Here is a 20,952-nt window from a genome sequence, read left to right as displayed (position 1 = left end):
TGAGTGTGTCTGTGTGTGTCTGTGTGTGTGCATGTGTGTGTGTGTCTGTGTGTGTGTGCGTGTGCGTGTGAGTGTCTGTGTGTGTGTGCGTGTGTGTGTGAGTGTGTGCGTGTGTGTGCGTGTGCGTGTGTGCGTGTGTGTGCATGTGTGTGTGTGCGTGTGTGTGTGAGTGTGTGTGTGTGTGTGTGCGTGCGTGCGTGTGCGTGTGTGTGTGAGTGTGTGTGTGTGTGCCCATGCACAAACATACCAGGTACTAGGTGCACTATGGATGTGTGGGTTGATCACCATAACTACAGAATGAGTACTACGTTGCTTTTCAGTATAAGTTCTAGTAGGTAAAAACGTGTTTCTTTCCAGCAAACAACTTCTGTATAGCAAGCAGTATTTGAACCTGAAAGTCAGACTTTCTCCAGGTCAACACCTCACCGAGTGCCCGCCTATCAGCTGAACTTGTCACTCTTTCAGTTTCATGAACCTGTCTTTTCATTATTCATCTACTGAGCAGCATCTCAGTAAACACATTTCATACTTTCAAGTAACACTAACATCAGGAAAAGCTGGGCCACACTACAGGACCAATTAGCACAGCTGGCCTCAGGCTTTACTGTACACCACCATCACTGTGGGTTATTAAAGCAGATTTCCAGGCCCACCTCAGACCTCCTCACTCAGAGGAAGTTCTGGGTGTGTCCCAAAGCCCACATTTCTAACACGACCCCAGATGGTGTAGATGCTGCTCTCTAGAGACCATGCTTCAGGGAGCCAGCAAACAGGACCAGCGTGTGAGGGTACTCAACCATTTTATTCCCAGTCAAAGTGGATGTACCTTGGGAAGCTCCAGATGGTACACGTTTGTGAATGAACAGACATCCACAGCTGCCGCAGAAGTGGTAACACTTAGTGCCACCTGACAAAGAAAAATGTCCAAATGTAACTGTCAGGTATATTTGTTTGTTTAAATGTAAGTATCATTTAATCAAGATTATTTCATGTTATCTATTACTTCTATTTTAATATCTGATGGTAGTTATGTATGTTTTATACTAAAATGCATGGGAGGTGAGATTGGACAGTAATTGTTTTTGTAGCATAACACACACGGATGGCTCTGATATCTATTTTAGTTTACTCCATAATGGAGTCCAGTAGAGGCCTGCTCTCTGACAGAAAAGACGCCATGCATTATTCTTTCTCCACAAGTTATGGTAAGTATTCAGAAATTATTAAATGCTTTCCATAAAAGTCATTAAGCTATAATATTTAAGGGACAGAGCTGGTGCAATATAAAAATATGCATTTGCCATATATAAATTTGTAACTTGCCCATCTTAGATCCTACAAGGAAGCAGCTTAAAGCAGACTATGATTTCTTCATCGTCTTACACTTGAGTAAATCCTCGGCTCAAATATTCATTGAAGGAAGACTGAATCCTGCCCCGACTTCTGCTACTGGTAATCCCATGGCTCCTCTAAGTTTAAGCTCTTCTGTCTCTGCTATCTTCTTTTATTGTTCTTGGACACAAATTCAAAGGTTTCTCAATTCGAACAAAAATTACCATCAAAATGTAATTCTTTGTGACCCTCTCTAGCTGTGCCTTCTCTCTCTTTGTTGTCATTTGTTCTCCCATCATTACCCAGTTGTAGGTCCAAGGGGGGTCTATCTCTATCACTGCTTTGTTCTTGGACTGCTCTGCAGCATCTCTGGCTATGGGACCCACTGTGCTCTCCTCCACGGCTCTGCTGTACAAGGACCTACTTGGTGTAGGAGTTCCTTCTGTTTATGTGTTGTGTTCATTGGTTAATGAATAAAGAAACTGCCTTGGCCCTTTGATAGGGCAGAACTTAGGTAGGGACAAACAAGTGGCCCTCTCCTTGTAACACCTACTGGTTCTTTCAACCTTTGTGATTTTTTTTTCACCTTCTTCCTTAATGTTCATATTGCACAGGCTGCCCGTTGCTCTCTTCTCTTTTAATGTCCTTTGCAAGCCAGTATTCTCAGCCCCCAGGGCCAACAAATACAATATGCTCTGTGGGGAGTTGCCTCTAAATAACCCACCACATATCGGAATGTACCCTGTTGCAGGCTTTCCCAACCTGCAGCCTGGCAATGATGCAAGTGGAAAAAGCCACAGCACTAGTAAAAGCACAAGTGGTCCACAAATGGTCTCATACACCAGTTCCCAACAGGCAGCCTGTCGTAGCCAGTGGGATGGTTATGGAAAGATAAGCTCCTCCTTCATAGACTCACAGTTAGAGAAGTCTGCTATTTTAATCACTGTTTCATTCTTTACCCAAACCATCAAACTGTTCAAGAAAAGGCTATTGAATGAAAACTTCACAACTCTTTTTCTCAATAAATGTATCTGTGTGGGCATGACTATTATTGGATTAGGTCCAAAACCTCTGAGGTGAACTCTTCTTCCCTTATTGTACTAGGGAGTCTTCATTAGATTTTCTCCTGAACTGCTTCTGTTTCTGTAATTCCTTGAACTTTGTTTCTCAACCCTGAAATGCCTGATAGTATATATTTTAAAATTATAATTATGATTCATTTATGTAGAGGGCATATGGTCTCCTGTTCACAGATAAGCACTAGAAAAATTAGGAATGTTGAACATATGACTTGTCTCCTCAACAGAAGAGAGCTGTATTCCTGCTCTATGCACAGGAAGCTAGAAGTTGATGTTGTTAATAGCCTGGAAATCTGTGCTATTTGTAGGACCTGGCCACACATGCATGCCCCAGACTATTGTTTGCTCCATATTCTTTCTCCCTACATCTTTATCTTGAGTATTGCTTCTCAGCCAATAGAACCCATACTTAGGGAGATGTCACATGTACTTTATAGCCTGGTGATCACTATGCTTTCTTGGTTCAAAAACCACACCAGTCCTAGGCTCTTAAGCTAAGCTATAGAATCCACTTCTTGGTAGAAGTCACGTGAACTTTGCAAAAGAATTTTGATATAGTCACACCTTAAGCTTTATTGTGCACACAGGGTTGAGATAACTGTTACCAGTAAGTGTTTTTCCAAAATTGTACTGTACTTAATTAAATATGTCTAAAATAAACTGACTAGCGTCGGAGACCAGAGGTTTGAATCAGCCCAACTAAGTTGTGTTAAACTGGGTTCCTTCCTGTATCACAGTTCCTTTCTCCGTCAGCAGTAGACCCTCCCTCCACACACACATTTAAAACAGAATTTTCATAATGATGGAAGCTGAAATGGATGGGCTTCACAGTGGTTCTCATGATCTGAGCATGTCTCCTTTCTCAGTGTCCCTTTCTCACCACTCCACATTACTTTTCCCCATGCCATTCATTAACAATATTTGCAGTTTCAGGTTCAGGTAGTCGCTGGAGCATGTGCTTTTCCTTAGCCTATGTATTCTACCCACAGTGCTTTTGTCCCCTAATGCCCCACCATAATCTTCACATGTAACTTCCCCATAAAGTCTCTCTCTAGTGCAGATCACACCAAACTTATTACTGCACATGCAGGCTCTTCAGGTGGCCTCTGCAAAAAGTGCTGTGCTATTTGGTGGTAGCAACTTGAACATTAAGGTCATACCTTTAGAGAGGACCAAAAAGTGAGTGATCACCTATACAGTGGGGCACACTACGCTCTATGACCTCAGTATTGTAGCAAAACCCCAGGCCCCTCCCATATCTGCCTCAGCCTGTCAGATAAGCTGCAGGTAGGCGGCTCCAACACCCTCAACCCATCTACTGGACGCTGTAAAATACAAGCCCTGCTCCACCCCCAAACCCTCCAATCCCCCATCACCTCAGAAGAACTCTGAAGCACAGGCTGTGACTGCACAGAGAGGAAGAAGGGAGTGGACCAAGAAAGACCTCAGCGGTTACACAGCGGTTAGACACACAACAACAGTACAGAGTAGATCAAGAAAAGCCCTCAAAGACACAGAGAACAATGGAAAAGATTGGCCCAAGAGGCAAAGAAACTGCCTGCACCAATTGAGGGAAGAGATGGGTAGGCACCAATGCAAGAATTCATTCAACAACCTGAAAAGCAACACAGTACATCAGAACCCAGTGGTCATACAATAGGAAGACTTGATCATCCTAACCCAGAAGAAGCAGAAGAAAATAATTTTAAATGTAACATTGAGAATGATGGAGACCTTTAAAGAGAAAATAAAAAATTCCCTTAAAGAAATTGAGGATGGGGCTAGAGAGATGGCTCAGCAGTTAAGAGCATTGCCTGCTCTTCCAAAGGTCCTGAGTTCAATTCCCAGCAACTACATGGTGGCTCACAACCATCTGTAATGAGGTCTGGTGACCTCTTCTGGCCTCCAGGCATACAAGCAGACAGAATATTGTATACATAATAAATAATAAAAAAAGAAATTGAGGAAAAGACAAAAAATATTGGAAGAAATCAATAAATCTCTTAAGGAAACCCAGGATAACCAAGAAAAGCAATCAAACAGTGAACCAAACAGTCCAAAAGTTCAGACTTGAAAACTTAAATAGAGGCAAAAAGAAAAGGTAAACCTAGGTAATTCTGGATATGGAAAATCTAGGTAAACAAATAGGAACTACAAATCTGCAAGTATAACCAACACAATACAAGATCTAGAAGAGCGAATCTTATTTGTTGACGATACTATAGAGGAAATATACTCATCGGTCAAAGAAAATGTTAAATCCAACAAATTCTTTACACAAAATATCCAGGAAATATGAGACACCATGAAAAGACCAAAACCTAAGAAGAAGGAGAATAACTCCAGATCAAAGGCACAGAAAATATATTCAGTAAAATCATAGAAGAAAACTTTCCCAAACTTAAGGATAAGCCTACGAAGGTACAAGAAGCTAACAGAACACCAAATAGACTGGACCAAAAAAGTCCCCTCGCCATATAAAATCAAACTGAAAAACATACAGAAGAAAGATTATTAAGAGCTACAAAGGAAAAAGGCCAAGTGACATATAAAGGTAGATTTATCAGAATTACACTTGACTTCTCAATGGAAACCAGGAAAATCAGAAAATCCTGGACAGATGTGCTTCAGACACTAAAAGACCATGGATGTGAGCCCAGGCTTCTATAACCAGCAAAGCTTACCATCACCATCGATGGAGAAAACAAGATATTCCATGATAAAACCAGATTTCAACAATACTTACCCACAAATCCAGTCCTCCAGAAAGTACTAGAAGGAAAACTTAAACCAAAGGAAGCTAACTGCACCCACAAAAACACAGGAAACAGATAACCTCCCACCAGAAAACCTCAAGGAAGGGAAACATACAATCACTACCACTGAAAAATAACAGAAATTAACAATCACTGGTCATTAATATCTTTTAATATCAATGGACTCAATTCACCTATAAAAAGACGGGCTAAGAGAATGAATACAGAAGCAGGATCCATCCTTGTGCTGTATACAAGAAAACACCTCAACCTCAAAGGCGGACATTACCTCAGATTAAGGGCTCAGAAAAGATTTTCCAATCAAATGGACCTAAGAAACAAGCAGGTGTAGCTATCTTAATATCTAACAAAATAAACTGTAGTAAAGGAGGCCTCTTGTTGGTTCCCAGTTGCTTAGACTCCTGAAATAATCACACAGAAACTGTATTAATTAAATCACTGGTTGGCCCATTTCGCTCTAGCTTCTTACTTGCTAACTCTTATATCTTGATTTAACCCATTTCTAGCACTCTGTGTATCACGTGAAGGTCATGGCCTACCAGCAAGGTTTCAGCAGGTCTGACTCTGGCAGAGGTTCCATGGCTTCTCCCTGACTCTGCTTCCTTCCTCCTAGCATTCAGTTTAGTTTTCCCTACCTTCCTAAGTTCTACCCTATCAACAGGCCTAAAGTAGCTTCTTTATTAACCAATGGTATTCACAGCATATAGAGGGGAATCCCACTTCAATAAACTTCAAACTAAAATCAATCAAAAGAGATGGAAAAGACCCTTCATACTCATAACAGGAAAAATCCATCAAAATGAAGTCTCAATCCTGAACATCTATGCCTCAAATACTAGAGCATCCACATATGCAAAAGAAACATATTAAAGCTTAAATTGCACATCAAACCCCACACACTAATAGTAGGAGACTTCAACACCCACTTTCCCCAATGGACAGGTCAACCAGGCAGAAACTTAACAGAGAAATAAGAAACTAATATATAGCATGACACAAATGGAATTAACAGACATCTATAGAACATTTCACCCCAAAACAAAAGAATATACCTTCTTCTTAGCACCTCATGGAACCTTCTCTAAAACTGATCACATACTCAGTAACAAAGCAAACCTCAAAAGATACTAAAAAAAAATGGTGAGCCAGGCAGTGGTGGTGCACGCCTTTAATCCCAGCACTCGGGAGGCAGAGGCAGGCGGATCTCTGTGAGTTCGAGACCAGCCTGGTCTACAAGAGCTAGTTCCAGGATAGGCTCCAAAACCACAGAGAAACCCTGTCTCGAAAAACCAAAAAAAAAAAAAAAACCGGTATACCCTCCCGTATCTTATCGGATCGTCATGGTATAACATTAGAATTCAACAACACTAATTGTAGAAAGCCTACAAACACATGGAAATTGAATAGTGCTCAATTGAACCACCCCAGGTCAAGGAAGAAATAATGAAATTAAAGACATCCTAGAAATCAACCAAAATGAAGGCACAATTGACCCGAACCTATGGGACACCATGAAAGCAGTGCTAAAAGGAAAGTTCACAGCAATAAGTGCCCACAGAAAGAAAGTGGAGAAAGCTGACACTAGTGACGTAACAGCACACCTGAGAGCTCTAGAACAAAAAGAAGCAGACGCACCCTGGAGTAGCAGACAACAGGAAAACAAATTGAGGATCAAAACCAATAAAATACAAAAAAGAAAACAATACAAAGAATCAGTGAAACAAAGAGCTAGTTGTTTGAGAAAATCAACAAGATAGACAAACCCTTTCCCAAACTAATCAAAAGCCAGAGAGAGAAAATCCGAATTAAGAAAATTAGAAATGAAAAGTGGGATATAACAATAGAAAAGGAGGAAATCCAGAGACTCATTAGGTTATAATACAAAAACCTGTACTCCACAAAATTAGAAAATGTAAAAGAAATTGACAATTTTTTTGGTAGGTATCACATACCAAAGCTAAATCAAAACCAGGGGAGCAATTTCAATAGACCTATAACCTGCAAGGAAACAGAAGCATCATCAAAGGCTTCCTAACCAAAAAAAGCCCAGGGCTGGATGGTTTCAGTCAGTACAGAATTCTATCAGAACTTCAAAAAAGAGCTAATAAATATACTCCTCAAATTGTTCCATATAATAGAAACAGAAGGAATATTCCAAAACCATTTTTATGAGGCTACAGTTACCCTGATACTGAAATCACAGAAAAACTCAACCCAGAAAAAAAATTACAAACCAATCTCCCTCATGAACATTGATGCAAAAATATTCAATAGTATACTGGAAACCCAAATCAAAGAACACATGAAAAAAATCATCCACCATGATCAAGTCAGCTTCATCTCAGATATGCAGAGATGGTTCAACATACAAAAATCTATCAATGTAATCCACCATATAAATAAACCGAAAAAAAAAAAACCATATGATCATCCCATCAGATGCTGAAAAAGCATTCAACAAAATCCAACACCCCTTCATGAAGAAGGTTTTGGAGAGATCAGGGATACAAGGAACATATTTAAACATAATAAAATCAATATACAGCAAGCTGACAGCTAAAATCAAATTAAATGGAAAGGAACTCAAAGCGACTTCACTAAAGTCAAGAACAAGATTCATATTTACTCAACATAATTCTTGAAGTTCTAACTATAGCAATAACACAACAAATTGAGATCACGGAGATACAAATTGGAAAAGAAGTCAAACTTTCACTATTTGCAGATGATATTATAGTATATATAAGTGATTCCCCAAAAATATACTAGAGGACTCCTACAGCTGATAAATACCTTCAGTAATGTGGTAGGATACAAGATGAACTCAAAAAAATCAGTAGCCCTCCCATATACAAATGATAAGCTGAGAAAGAAATCAGAGAAACAGCACCATTCACAATAGCCATAAATACCATAAAATATCTTGGGGTAACACTAACCAAAGAAGTGAAAGGCCTGTTCAACAAGAACTTTAAGTCTTTGAAAAAAAAAATTGAAGAAGATACCAGAAAAAAAGACCTCCCATGCTCTTGGATAGATAGAATCAACATAATAAAAATGCAATTCTACCAAAAGCAATATATATATAGATTCAATGTAATCCCCATCAAAATCCCAACACAATTCTTAAAATACCTTGGAAAAACAATACTCAGCTTCATATGGAAAAGCAAAAAACTGAGAATAGCCAAAACAACACTGTATAATAAAGGGACTTCCGGAGGCATCACCATCCTTGACACAAACTTTATTACAGAGCTACGGTAATGAAAACAGCCTAGTATTGGCATCAAAACAGACAGGTTGACCAGTAGAATCAAATAAAAGACCCGATTATTAATGCCTATGAACACCTGATATTTGAAAAAGAAGCTAAAATTATGCAATGGTAAAAAGAAAGCATCTTCAACAAATGGTGCTGGCATAACTGAATGTCAACATGTAAAAGAATGAAAATAGATCCATATCTATCCCCATGTACAAAACTCAAATCTAAATGGATTAAAGACCTCAATATATGTTTGACCACAATTAATCTGATAGAAGAGAAAGTGGGAAGTAGCCTTCAATGGATGAGCACAGGAAACCACTTCCTAAATATAACACCAATAGCACAGACACTGAGAACACCAATAAATAAAAGGGACCTCTGGAAACTAAGAAGCTTCTTTAAAGCAAAGGACACAGTCAATAAGACAAAAGGCAGCCTATTGATGGGAAAAGATCTTTACCAACTCTACATTAGACAAAGGACTGATCTCCAAAATATAAAAAGAACTCAAGAAATTAGACATCAAAATACCAAATAATTCAATTTAAAAAAAATGGGGTACAGATCTAAATAGAAAATTCTCAACAGAAGAATCTCAAATGGCCAAAAGACACTTAAGGCAGTTTCTTTCCTTAGCCATCAGGGAAATGTAAATCAAAATGACTCTGAGATACCATGTTATACCTGTCAGTACGGCTAAGATCAAAAAACACCAAAGACAGTTTATGCTGGTGAGAATGTAGAGTAAGGGGAGCATTCCTTCATTGCTGGTGGGAATGCAAACTTGTACAGCCACTCTGGATATCAGTATGGTGCTTTCTCAGAAAATTGGGAATCACCCGATCTCAGGACTCAGCATTGCCACTCTTGGACATATACTCAAAGGATGCTCAATCATATTACAAGGATATTTGTTCAACTATGTTCATAGAAGTATTATTTGTAACAGCTAGAACCTGGAAACAACCTAGATGCCACTCAACAGAAGAATGGATAAACAAATGTGGTACATTTACACAATGGAGTACTACTCAGCAGTAAAAACAATGACATCTTGAAATTTGCATGCAAATGGATGGAACTAAAAAAAAATCATCAGAGTGAGGTAACTCAGACACAGAAAGATGAGCATGGTATGTACTCAACTACTAAGTGGATACTAGTTTAAGCATACTGCTAGCTAGCTCTTATATCTTAAATTAGCCCATTTCTTTTCATCTGTATATGGCCATGAGCTCGTGGCTTACTGGGCAAAGTTCAGTGTCTGTCTCCTCCAGGGGCTACATGGCGTCCCATTGACTCCACCTACTTCCTCTCCCAGCATTCAGTTCAGTTTTCCCACCTAGTTCTGTTCTACCCTGACATAGGCCCAAGCAGCTTCTTTATTCATTAACCAATAAAAGCAGCACATATATAGTAGGACATCTTACATCAAAGAAAAAAAGATTATACCTTATCTTTGAAACCCCATATGTTTTATAACAGTTAGCCAAATTAATGAGGTGTATCAATCAAATCTTCTTAGAAAAAAATTACAGATACCTCCTTATTTTGAGGACTTTCTGAGACAGAAGGCAGAGGGTCTGCTGTATTTCCAGGACATACAGCCATCTGGTTCACTGCATCCTCATTTCTAAAAGAATGCAAGAATTTATCAGTCCATTATATCATGATATTATTCCATCCTCTATCTTGAAGAGTCATAAAGATTAAAGATTATTGGGAACAAAGTCTCTCTAAAACCGAAATTATATTATATACACAGAGTGTGTTTATGTATGCATGCATGTGTATATATGTATGTTTTCTTTTCACTGAAGATAATTCAGAGGTGAAATGCTAACCAAGCATTTTGTAAAGAAAACAGAGAAGATGCTCACCTGATAAAAATTATTTTTACTTTAGATGGAGCACATTTAATGATCGATGAAGCATTCTGATGACTTCTGCCATACAATATTTGGCCATTGATCTATGAGGAATAAGTATCATTAGTTTAACCTAAAGTTCTTCATTTCTTTAGTTTTTATCTCTTGTCTAGCTATTAAAAAGGAAATTGCTCTCTTTATCGTATTATATCCATTTTTCCTATCCAGAACACAAACAAAAATTTGGATGATGAATATACAGGCTCTCACATACAAAGCTGTCATTAAGGTGACATACATGAACTCTGATAGCTCTGGGCAGTTTGTGAAAACACCATGTTGACCAAATAGGGAGAGAAGACAATTTCCTGACAGACAAGGGCTCTGTTGCCTTCAAAGACCAACTGGGTAAGCTCACTGCAACATCTATCACTAGGTCTGAAGAAGCATGTCCTGGGAGAAGGGTATTTAAATTTCTGCCAAGGGGGCTCAGGGCACAGCAGCAGACTGAAAGCAGCACAGCACTCTACAGAAAGGAATCTGCCAGCCCAGGTGTCCAGTCCTTGAGCCACCGCGACCAGAGCTAGTCTAGACAGCAGAGGTATACAGACACATGGAAGAGCACCAAAGCAGTGTAAAGTCATGCTGATCCTGCGTCAGGATGCAAGGAAAAAGCCAAGTCTGAACACTATAAAGTGCGGTCTGTAGAGCTATTTTGTCTGGCAGGCATAGTTACTGCATGCATTAGCCGTGACTGACCTCATTGCACCTCGCCCCCAATACTTATTTCATTAGGGATTCAACATCCAGAAGGTCCAATGGGTGAACATCATTACTGTGGAATGCTTGGTCATTTGGCATTTCAAAAACTCTCGTAGTAAAAATAAGGCACACACACAAAAATGTTTTTGAAGTGTGATTTTTATTGCTATCTTGGGGCAAAAACTGTTTCTGGTACTGCACAGTCATGACCTTTAATTTGAGTTAATGGGACACAAACTGTGTTGGAGAGATTTGGTGTGGAGCCAAATTTGCTGCACTGCAGCAGTTTTATTGGGCAATAGATGGTTTTGTTAGTCACTGCACAATGTCTGGGTGACTTTCTGGAAACTGATGTTGCCAAGAGCAAATTTGAAACTGTCTACCAGCACCTACCTCTAGAAGCTCATCAGCAATCTGAAGTCGGCCATCTCTTCCTGCTGCTCCCGTGGGATCAATCCCCACTATAAACACACTCATTCTGGTTCGGTCTTTGTTCCCAGCAAGACTTAGACCCAAACCGCTATGACCTTTCTCCAGCTCAATCATGTGGAGCTGGCCTGTTAGAGTTCCATAACGCTCTTGGATATTTTCTACACATAACAATAAATGCATTTACAGTTAATTCACAGCCAAATGCTTTACTATAAAACTTATTTTGATTTATCTTACAAGACATTATTTGCTTCAAAATGATTTCTGGCATTTAAAAATTAGATGCGCTGCTTGGACATCAGGTTTGTTTTCTCAGAATAACCAATCTGAGAGACTTCATTGCACTGAGGGTATGTATAACATAACAGACTAACCAGTTCACCTTGGGGGCATATTAACCAGTTCTCCATGCTGGCACTGGGTCCAAGAGAAGTGATTCAAATTTATAAACTCTCAGAAGACTATGATTAAACCAGAAAAACCAACTGATCACTTGGGGAGGAGAACAGGGCTAAAGTACCTAGAATACTTTTGTTTACTGGGCTGTGGAAGCTTCTCCAACAGAGGAAAATCGGTACCGTGTGTCACATCATTGTGGGCAACTACTCAGAAGGAAGGGAGGGGGCTTCCCTGGTGTACAGAGCCATCAGGCCAGGACAAGTCAATATGCCTGTCTCAGTTTTAAGTAATCTGCCCTGACTACTCGATACCAGCTATCTTGCTCAATAGTTTGTATACCAAAAACCCATGCCAGTGTCACCTGATTTGCCTAGCCCTGTTGCCCATGTCATCTTAGGAACCTGGCCCTGATGAGCAAGTCAAACATCTCACATGAATAATCATAAGTTCTTATTTTAAGCCATTATGTTTCGTAGCAACCTGATTTCAGAAACACACAACCACCTATAAGATTGGGTAACTTTGACTAAGTGATCATATTTGATCAGTCATCTCTTAGAAAAATACTACAGGGCTAACGACTTGTACTTATGTTGATACTTTCCCACAGCAGTTAAATAAACATCTCTGGAACCCTTTCACAATTAACCAGAGTAACTTTCATGTTCTATGCACTGAAGACTTTTTAGAACCCATGTTCAGTTTTTGGCACCCTTAGAGTGTTCCCATCTACCTGTAACTCCAGTTCCTGAGAACCTGGGACCCTCCTAAAATTACCCAGGGCTTCAGGCTTATATGTGGTACATACACATGCATTCAATCAAACAAATAAATAGAAAACAATTTTTAAAATGAAACTTTTTAACTTGATGACACATTCATGACTTGTGGCTCATTTGTTTACATGGGCACTATGTCAGCATTTCTCAATACTACCTAATGTAGTATTAATAGCCAGAGAGCCCTGCATTCAAAACTTGAGACCACTTCTCAGATGCTCAAAGAGTTGATCTTAATATTTATATTGTCACCATTCTAGTACTCCAAACACCAGAAGCTCAGGGCATAATGCTAATGACAATCAGATGGAGGAATCTAAGGCCTGTGAAGGGCAGTGGCTGTTCAACAGAGTCAATCTAGTACTGGGTTCCGAGAGATCCTCTTGACAGCTGTAATTCTCATCTGAGAAGCAAGAAAGCTTTATGAGAAATGCGCATTTAATGTGAAGGAGGAATATGATATCATGCCTCAGGAATGCATGTTGTATTCAAGGTAAATAAACAGTAGTTTCCCTACATACGACTGCAGTATGTATCACCAAAGCTGGAATATTTGTTCATACAAAACCAAACAAAAGCTATTTTAAAACTTCATATAATTAAGAGCATCACAAAGAGACAACTTACTCCAGCTGTAACCAAACTCATCCTCTTTGTCTACATCTTCTGAGACTGTGAGTGCAGATGACTGCGCATGATCACTACCCATGTCTGGGAATACTGAAGGGGAGGAAGGAGGGACATCACACAATGAAGGCTTCTCTGACTCTGATTCTGACTGGTTGGCTGCCTGTGGGAACAAGAAGAATTCAGTTGGTATGTGCAATCTCACAGAAACGTAAAGAAAAACAAGTAAGAATATAATTCAAGGCCAGCTCTAAAATGTTCTCCAAAGGAGAGAAAGCTTACTTGTGCATGTAAGAAAGGTTAGACAGGATTCAGGTATCAGAACACAATTCATTAAATTGTTATTTGCTAATACAAACAATGAACAATTCGATTCGAAGACTTAAATGACCTAAGACAGAAAATTGTTCAAATTTACCTGTTGGGGGCGAGTAAGGATGTGTAAAATCTTATGGGTCATTGAACTTTGACAAGAAATAAATAAATCAATAGAAAGCAAATTAACAAAGAAGATATCTCTGAAAACTTGTAAGAGCCACTGAGATGGTGTAGTGAGTAAAGGCCCTTGGGCACTGATCAAAGCCCGAGTTCAATCCTTGAGCTCACACAGTAAAAGGAAAGAACTGATTGCCATGAGCTGACTTATGACCTCCATATCCATGATGTGGCTCTTCCATGTGCATTCCCACATACCCCTATCCACAAAATAAATAAATGTAATAATAACAGCATCAAAACTTGTCAGTAAGACTATACAAAAGACTGCTTTTTTGTGTGTGGCTTTGGGAACTGGACCCAGGATCCTGCATATACTAGGCAAATATTCTACTGAACTACAGCTCCAGCCCCACATGAACAATCCTTTGTTGGTACTTGAATCCAAGAAATAGCACTACACAAGCAGGCTGTTCTCTCAGGATAGTCTTCTTGTTAACGAAGAGCACACACTCAGATCTGCTGGGTTTGGGTTTACTGTATTGCCACAGTAGATCACACGGGATCCTTCATACAAAACCAGATGTAACATGCCTGCTGTCACTTAGAACCACGTGGGAATCAAATTCTTACATGTTTATGTGGCAGCAGGTTAGAATTTGAAAGGCCTCTAAACTCTTAAGTTCTCAAATTTGTTTAATTTGCAGAAGAAAGAAGAACTAAGATCAATGAAAAGAAAACCTTGTTTAAAATCAGTGCTGGGCTTCTTTCTTTCTAGCTTTTTTTTCTGCCACATTTATTTATTTAGCTGGATCATGTGGGTAAGTGGGGAGTGCACATGCCTCAGGGTAACTGTGGAGTATAGAGAATAACTTGCTGGAGCTGGTTTTCCAACCATGTGATTTCCACAAACTGAAATCAGGCCAATTGGTCTTGAGGGCAAGCACCCTCAGCTGCTAAGCCACCTCGCTAGCCATTTTTCTGCTTAGTTCTTACAACACTGCTTTTAGTTAAAAACAAAAAACAACAAAAAACAAAAAAAGACTTAGCTGCCTTCTTCAGTTTTCACAGTAAGACAGTATCTGTGTCTCAAGATCAGGGACATGAGAAATCGGGAACGATTAGCTGAAATATATCAACACTAGCACTTCACATACTAAATGTGATCTTTTATAGTTAACCAGAATGCATAGGGCTGGCTGACAGATTCAGGGGCAACTGATTTTTAGGCACAGAATTTGCTGTACTAACAATGTTCAGTTTATACATCATTGGCCAAACAAATAAAGAGTTACATTCCGATGAAATCTCTGCTGTCTTCCAGAATGCTGTGCTGTAAATGTCTCAAATGATGTACAAATAAATATGGACAAGTGTACCAGAAACTTCACTTGATCCAGTCAAAGTTCAGACATCACACTAGAGAAGACAAGCTATCTACTCATGAAGCTTTCTGGTTAAAAAGAGAATTACTTCTTTGTATCATTAAAACATGAGTTGATTCATATTGATGGATGTATATTCTATAGTTCTTTCTATCTTTTTTCTTATTTTACTTCATAGTGAAGAAAAAATCTGCTAATCTCAAAATATCTTCAGGATTACAGGCACAACACTTTCATACTGTGCCTACACACCAAAATTGTACCCCAGTCTAATGGACCAATCATAGAAGGAATAGTTGCCTTCTTCCTAGAAGAGCAATTAAGTCTTCTATATACCTATATCAAAATAATGTTTGTTATTGACAAAATAATGACTTGCTACAGACACTTCTTGAAACCTGTTAACAAAAAACTATATTTTACAAAGGTCACATAGTGGCAAAAATACAAATGCAACGGCAAACACCCAAAGTTCGTGTGCACACGTCAAGGAAAATGAACATGCATGTCACACAAAAACACATGCACTTTAAAAACGTCCCATGGAGACAAACCTTAAATGGCGAGGGAGCAAAAGGGTCTGTTGGGGACCAATAGGAGAGGACAGTACGTGACTGTGGTAGCTCCTAGGGTCATAGAAAACACCCTTTCAGGTATGGCATCTTCTCTTACCCATGATACAGTAACATGAAAATCCAACGAATATTCATAGTGGTTTCTAAAAGAAAATTTTGATAGCTTTCTCCTTTTCTATTACCGAATTATTCTATAAAAGCTATTTTATAAATTTTTGTTTCAAAATTGCTTTTGTGATTTCATGAGAATATGAGACTACCCAAAGTATGACTGACAAACTTGCAAACGTTTACACTTCTTGATCTGGCATTCACATAGACTTACTTTATGAATATTCAAGGGCGTTTTCATGTGCGCAGAGACACACAATTATTTGCAGACCTTTTAAGATCATCTTATACAAGTCTGAAGATGTTTTAAGACAATGCAAGGTTTTAAGGAAAGTATATATAAAAAGTAGTTTATACAAATAGCAACAAAAATTTAAACATTAAAATATTAAATCACAGTATAATGCAGAAAAAAACACTAGACTCCCTTTTTAAATTTCAAGTTAAAAAAAATAATATTCTCTGGAAGGACAAAGTGCTTCAAAAGGACCTGGATGCTCACTCAGAATACACAGTGGTTTCTGTCTTTCTGACTAAGTGTAGTAAATACTGAACTAGAATACAGGCACAGTAGCAACAACAAAACATTTGCAAAGGCAACGACAAGACAATGGACGTTATCCAACCTTGTCAGTGGAGAGCTGGAGAGAGTCAGCAAATGGGTTAGTGCTGCTGAAGCTGTACTTAGGGTAAAGGCTGTGCGGCAAGGGAGGCAAAGGGGATTTCTAAAAGGAAACAGAAGATGCACTGAAGGCACAAGAAATGAATTTAAAACAACCCAACCTCAAAGATCAAAGTCATTCCTGGTTTAGAGAGCTGCCTATGAGAAACCAACGTCTTCCTGAGTAGTCACAGCGTGCTCTTCTTAAATAGTTACTAACGGTTTGCTCCTAATGGCCCAAGTCTACACCCGAGTCTAGTCTCTTCATAAAAGAAACCTGATTGTCAAATTTCTTCCATTTCCTCTGAAGGTTTTACCTCTGCGGAGCGAATGCGAGTGCTCTGCCCCTGTTCCACACTAACTTCTGGGCCCTGAGTGAGTATCAACACTCCTGCTAAGAAGCTGGAACATGGTTTCCATTTACTTTTCTATCATCGTTTAGTACACACAGTAAGCACTTACCTGCCAGCTCGTTAGTAACCTTCATTTCTTTACATTGTTCCCCATTAAGAAAACTGTGCTCTGAGCCAGGAGATGCTGATTTAGAACAACTACACCTTTAAACTTTAAAAGGTGAAAAATAAAAATGAACCACTATATAATGTGTTCTACATTTTATGGCGTTTGACAAAGATTCATATTTAAAAAAGGAAAAAAAATTCTTAAAACATCTCCTACATTACTGAAGATTTTACAGCTTTGGATAATAGTTAAAGACTGTGTTTAGAGTGTTTCTCCTAGATTTTGTGACTTGCCTGTAGTAATCCCCTCGCCAGGACTGTTAAAGCTGAATATACGTATTGAAGGCAGGAAGTCAGCCAAATAGAATTTAGCGTGTTCATATTTAAAAAGAAAAAAAGTAATTTCCTTAGCACAATAAATTCTTCCTTTCACACTCGCTATCTTTTCCTTCTATTGACTGTATCTTTCAAAGAAAATTGCAGACATTTAAAATCCATGCTGGCTCCAATTCAATGTTCGCGTCAGTTCTCTCTGCAAAAGCCCCGTTGCCGGGCGTGGAGTGGAGGGACTGGCCACATGATTCTACCATGCACGGGCGAGCATGCTAGAGACACTGTCCGCCAGTGCCCCCATCAACGCTTCTGCCACATTACCCTTTCAATCTGTGCTTCCTGCAATGTTTTTCCCAAGAGGAAAGGCAGGAAAAGATATGGGTACAATGACATTTCTGTTCCTCTCAACTTCCTCCCTCCTTTTCAGTTTAAAATGTCAACTCCTGCTTTACTCAAGAGGGGATTACAAGTGCCAAGAAACATGACCACTTAGTAAGAAGGAAGAAATGACTGGGCAGTGGAAACCACTGGAGGCCTGCTAGTGTGGGGAGATTATTTCTGGTCACCAGGCACGGCAGATCCAGCACCTCTGTGTCCTTTGTAACTGAGTGGGACAACAAAATCAGAGCCATGATAGTAAGAGATGGAATTCTGAAAGGCCTCTCGTTGCATTCCCTTTCAAATATCACAAGATTTCAGTTTGGCACTGTCAGCATAATACAAGGTCAGAGGAGGAGCAAAGTACAGGGAATGGGTCCCTTCTATCAATAGGGAAATAGTTACAGAAGGGACAGTCTGTTTAAAAAAAAAACAAGGATGATCTGGATGTCCTTAGGAATGGAAGGAAGAAACACTGTAATTGAGAGGACAATAAAACATCCCCTGGCCCCATGAAGGGCCCACGCAGCAGTCAGAATGGGCACCGCCCCACTTCGGTTGCCACACTGACCGGGTTATATGGGACAGGCTGGAAGTTCTCATCCCTGAATAGTCAAAGTACAGACAGACAGAAAGACTGCCTCTCCCGTGTAAGATTTTCCAGAAGCTTCATCTTCTGCTCACAAAGCAAACTTCGTCACACGGGACGCTTCGGTAAGAGCATTTGTGGTGCTTTTCCTTCAGCTAACCAGAGGCCTGATTACTTCCATTTGGAAGTAAATCACCACTAACAAAGAATATCTCATTTTAAATGCAAAATTAATTCTAGTTTCCCAAAGCAAAATGTGTCTAACTTGACTAAACATGTCATTTCTAAGCAAGATTTATCCTGGAATAATTGCTATAAAATTAGGTGTCATTATGCCTCAAATAAAAAAAAATAGGAATATTTTCCAGGTGTATGAGACAATATCTTTCCAGCTCATTAGAAGATGTGATTGGCATTGAAAGAAATGTTTGTAGTTTAAGTGTTCAAAGTAATATTAAGAATCACTATTCAGCAGTTTATAATATTATCCTAAATGATATGAGTTAGAAATTAAAATAAAACAAAAAAGGGAATAAACCCTCCCACACAGAAACGGCTGTAACTCAACTTAAACAGCCATTTACAATATTACCACGCTGTGTCTATGTTTAACACAACAAACGTTAACAAATGTATGAAGACTTGTAGTTATTTAAACAAACTGAATAGCATTTGCAAAGAATGCAGCAGTAGGCAGCCCTATCATTTGGCAGATTTTCTATCTGAATGGATAATTATTACCTAACAATAAACAACTGAATGGTTAAAAACTGCAGATGTGAAGAGAACTGCTTATATTAAGAAGCACTCCATCCACTGCACACAGTGAACCCCAAACCAGAGCCACACCTGTCTTGACAACAAGGAGATGGACCAGTACTATGAGCCTGGGTTCGGTATTCGGGAACTCAGAAGGCTCATCTCACTCACAAGGCTCTCTCACAGGGAGCCCGCTGCCTTGCTTCCACCAGCCCAACATTAATATCTTAAACTCTTAATTTTCCAGTAATTCAATGTATGTTGCGCATAACGCCATATTTTAAGTTTCATATGATGCCTTCTGCTGCCCTCACACGTTCAAAAACTTTTCTTTCTAAACTAACCAACCCTAGATGGCAGAGGTCCGCAGAATGGGTGCACAAGCCTCTATACACAAAAGCAGCATCTCCTGGAGCTACAGGAGCTCGAGAATCCTTGGGAAGTTAGTATTAAGAGAACTCCACTCCGAGGGAACACTGATGTCTGAATAAGGTTCCTGGTGTATGTCAATAATTGTTGCATATGAAGAGACTTCAGTGAGGCATAATGGAGGAATCAAAAACAACATCAAGCTATCAGTGGAATGTTCACCATCAGTCCTACTAGGGCATACCAAATGTGCTAAGCTGCAGCTTGTATCCTTTCTATCAATAACCAGTGATACACTTGTATATTCTTTTTTTTTTTTTTTTTTTTGATTTTTCGAGACAGGGTTTCTCCGTAGCTTTTGGTTCCTGTCCTGGAACTAGCTCTTGTAGACCAGGCTGGCCTCGAACTCACAGAGATCCGCCTGCCTCTGCCTCCCGAGTGCTGGGATTAAAGGCGTGCGCCACCACCGCCCGGCCACTTGTATATTCTTAAATTTTATTTTCATTCAGGGTCTGGCTAGTAGCATCAAATTTGCAGTCCACCTGAGTTGGCCTCTGGACAGCCAGGACTGCAGGAACACAACACCATGGTTGATCCTAAAATAAATATTTAAACTAATGTAACAATGGTGGTTGAGGGTGAAATAGGCTAGTAGGTTTCTGTCGCCGAGGATCTGAGAAATAATAATTATGAAATGATTTGTACATAAAGAGAATGTACTCTGAGAATTTTGTGTTCAGTGGAATACACAGATATAGTAAGGTTCTGATGTTGTGATTGCATAGGTAGGAGATTCATAAAAAATAAATTTAGGGAAAATAATGAAGTCTGTATAGCTTCTAAGAGACTCAATTCAAAATGACTAGTGTTTAACCTACATATCACATTCTATTCCTGTCAGTAATTTGTTTATTTTTTTTTAAATCAGAATGAATACTAGAAAGATATCAATTTGACATGGTGATTACTTAATTCTTCTTTATGTATTTTAAAGTCTTCATACATACAGGAGAAGAGATTTGCAGGGTGGCTCAATGTTTCGATACAGCAAAGGGAACCTTTTACAAAACACCTTCTGAGACTTCAAAAACTGGCAGGTGCACATGCAAACAACTTGGTCCCTGCTATGTTAGACTCCAAGTTGAGCACTGTTTCAGTATGCCTACCTTGCCCTTTGTGTTCGCTTACCCTTGGTCTGTTTATAATGCTCTGTACCATAAACACTACAGGGTTGCCTGCTTTCCGTATGGCTTCCACAGCTTGTTCATGGCTTGCATCTCTGAGGTCCATTCCATCCACCTGCAAATGGAAGGCCTCAGCTTAACATTTCAAGAAGCTAGAAGAACAGAAGAGTGATTTGGATAAGGAGTTCTAAGGCTCCTTTAGCTCCTGGAAGATTTGTTTCAGTACCAAAAACAAAAGAAGCTGTAAGACTACACACTTCTCATCCCTCCGTGGATTTGTGGCACCTTGTTGGGAATCAGTTCTTCCAAAGCCAACTGGAGTTATAAGCAGTAGGAATGAGGGCTCTGCTTCTGCATTCCTCATACCACTAGCTGCTCTTTTATGT

General features: G+C 39.4%; 1 protein-coding gene across 12 annotated transcripts in view; it reads right to left on the bottom strand.

Moving 5' to 3' along the window:
• The window catches only part of Mpdz (multiple PDZ domain crumbs cell polarity complex component), a 155,553-nt gene that overhangs the window by 23,379 nt on the left and 111,222 nt on the right, over nucleotides 1-20,952 (bottom strand). For 4 of the 12 annotated variants that reach the window (XM_041651581.1, XM_041651580.1, XM_041651582.1 and 1 more), the window contains 8 exons: nucleotides 20,571-20,681; nucleotides 16,459-16,557; nucleotides 15,701-15,772; nucleotides 13,327-13,489; nucleotides 11,483-11,679; nucleotides 10,340-10,431; nucleotides 10,002-10,092; nucleotides 827-907 (listed from right to left, as the gene is read on the bottom strand). In XM_041651581.1, coding sequence (XP_041507515.1) covers nucleotides 827-907; nucleotides 10,002-10,092; nucleotides 10,340-10,431; nucleotides 11,483-11,679; nucleotides 13,327-13,489; nucleotides 15,701-15,772; nucleotides 16,459-16,557; nucleotides 20,571-20,681 — 906 coding nt within the window. The remainder of the gene's footprint in view (nucleotides 1-826; nucleotides 908-10,001; nucleotides 10,093-10,339; nucleotides 10,432-11,482; nucleotides 11,680-13,326; nucleotides 13,490-15,700; nucleotides 15,773-16,458; nucleotides 16,558-20,570; nucleotides 20,682-20,952) is intronic. The other 8 variants (XM_041651585.1, XM_041651584.1, XM_041651588.1 and 5 more) reach the window with 6 other exon arrangements.

The sequence above is a fragment of the Microtus oregoni genome, unplaced genomic scaffold (assembly GCF_018167655.1).
Source record: "Microtus oregoni isolate MIOR12 unplaced genomic scaffold, Mior012 000005F_ref0000423, whole genome shotgun sequence".
Classification (NCBI taxonomy): domain Eukaryota; kingdom Metazoa; phylum Chordata; class Mammalia; order Rodentia; family Cricetidae; genus Microtus; species Microtus oregoni.
Note: the sequence above shows the minus strand (reverse complement) of the source record. Positions and strands in the feature narration are given on the sequence as shown.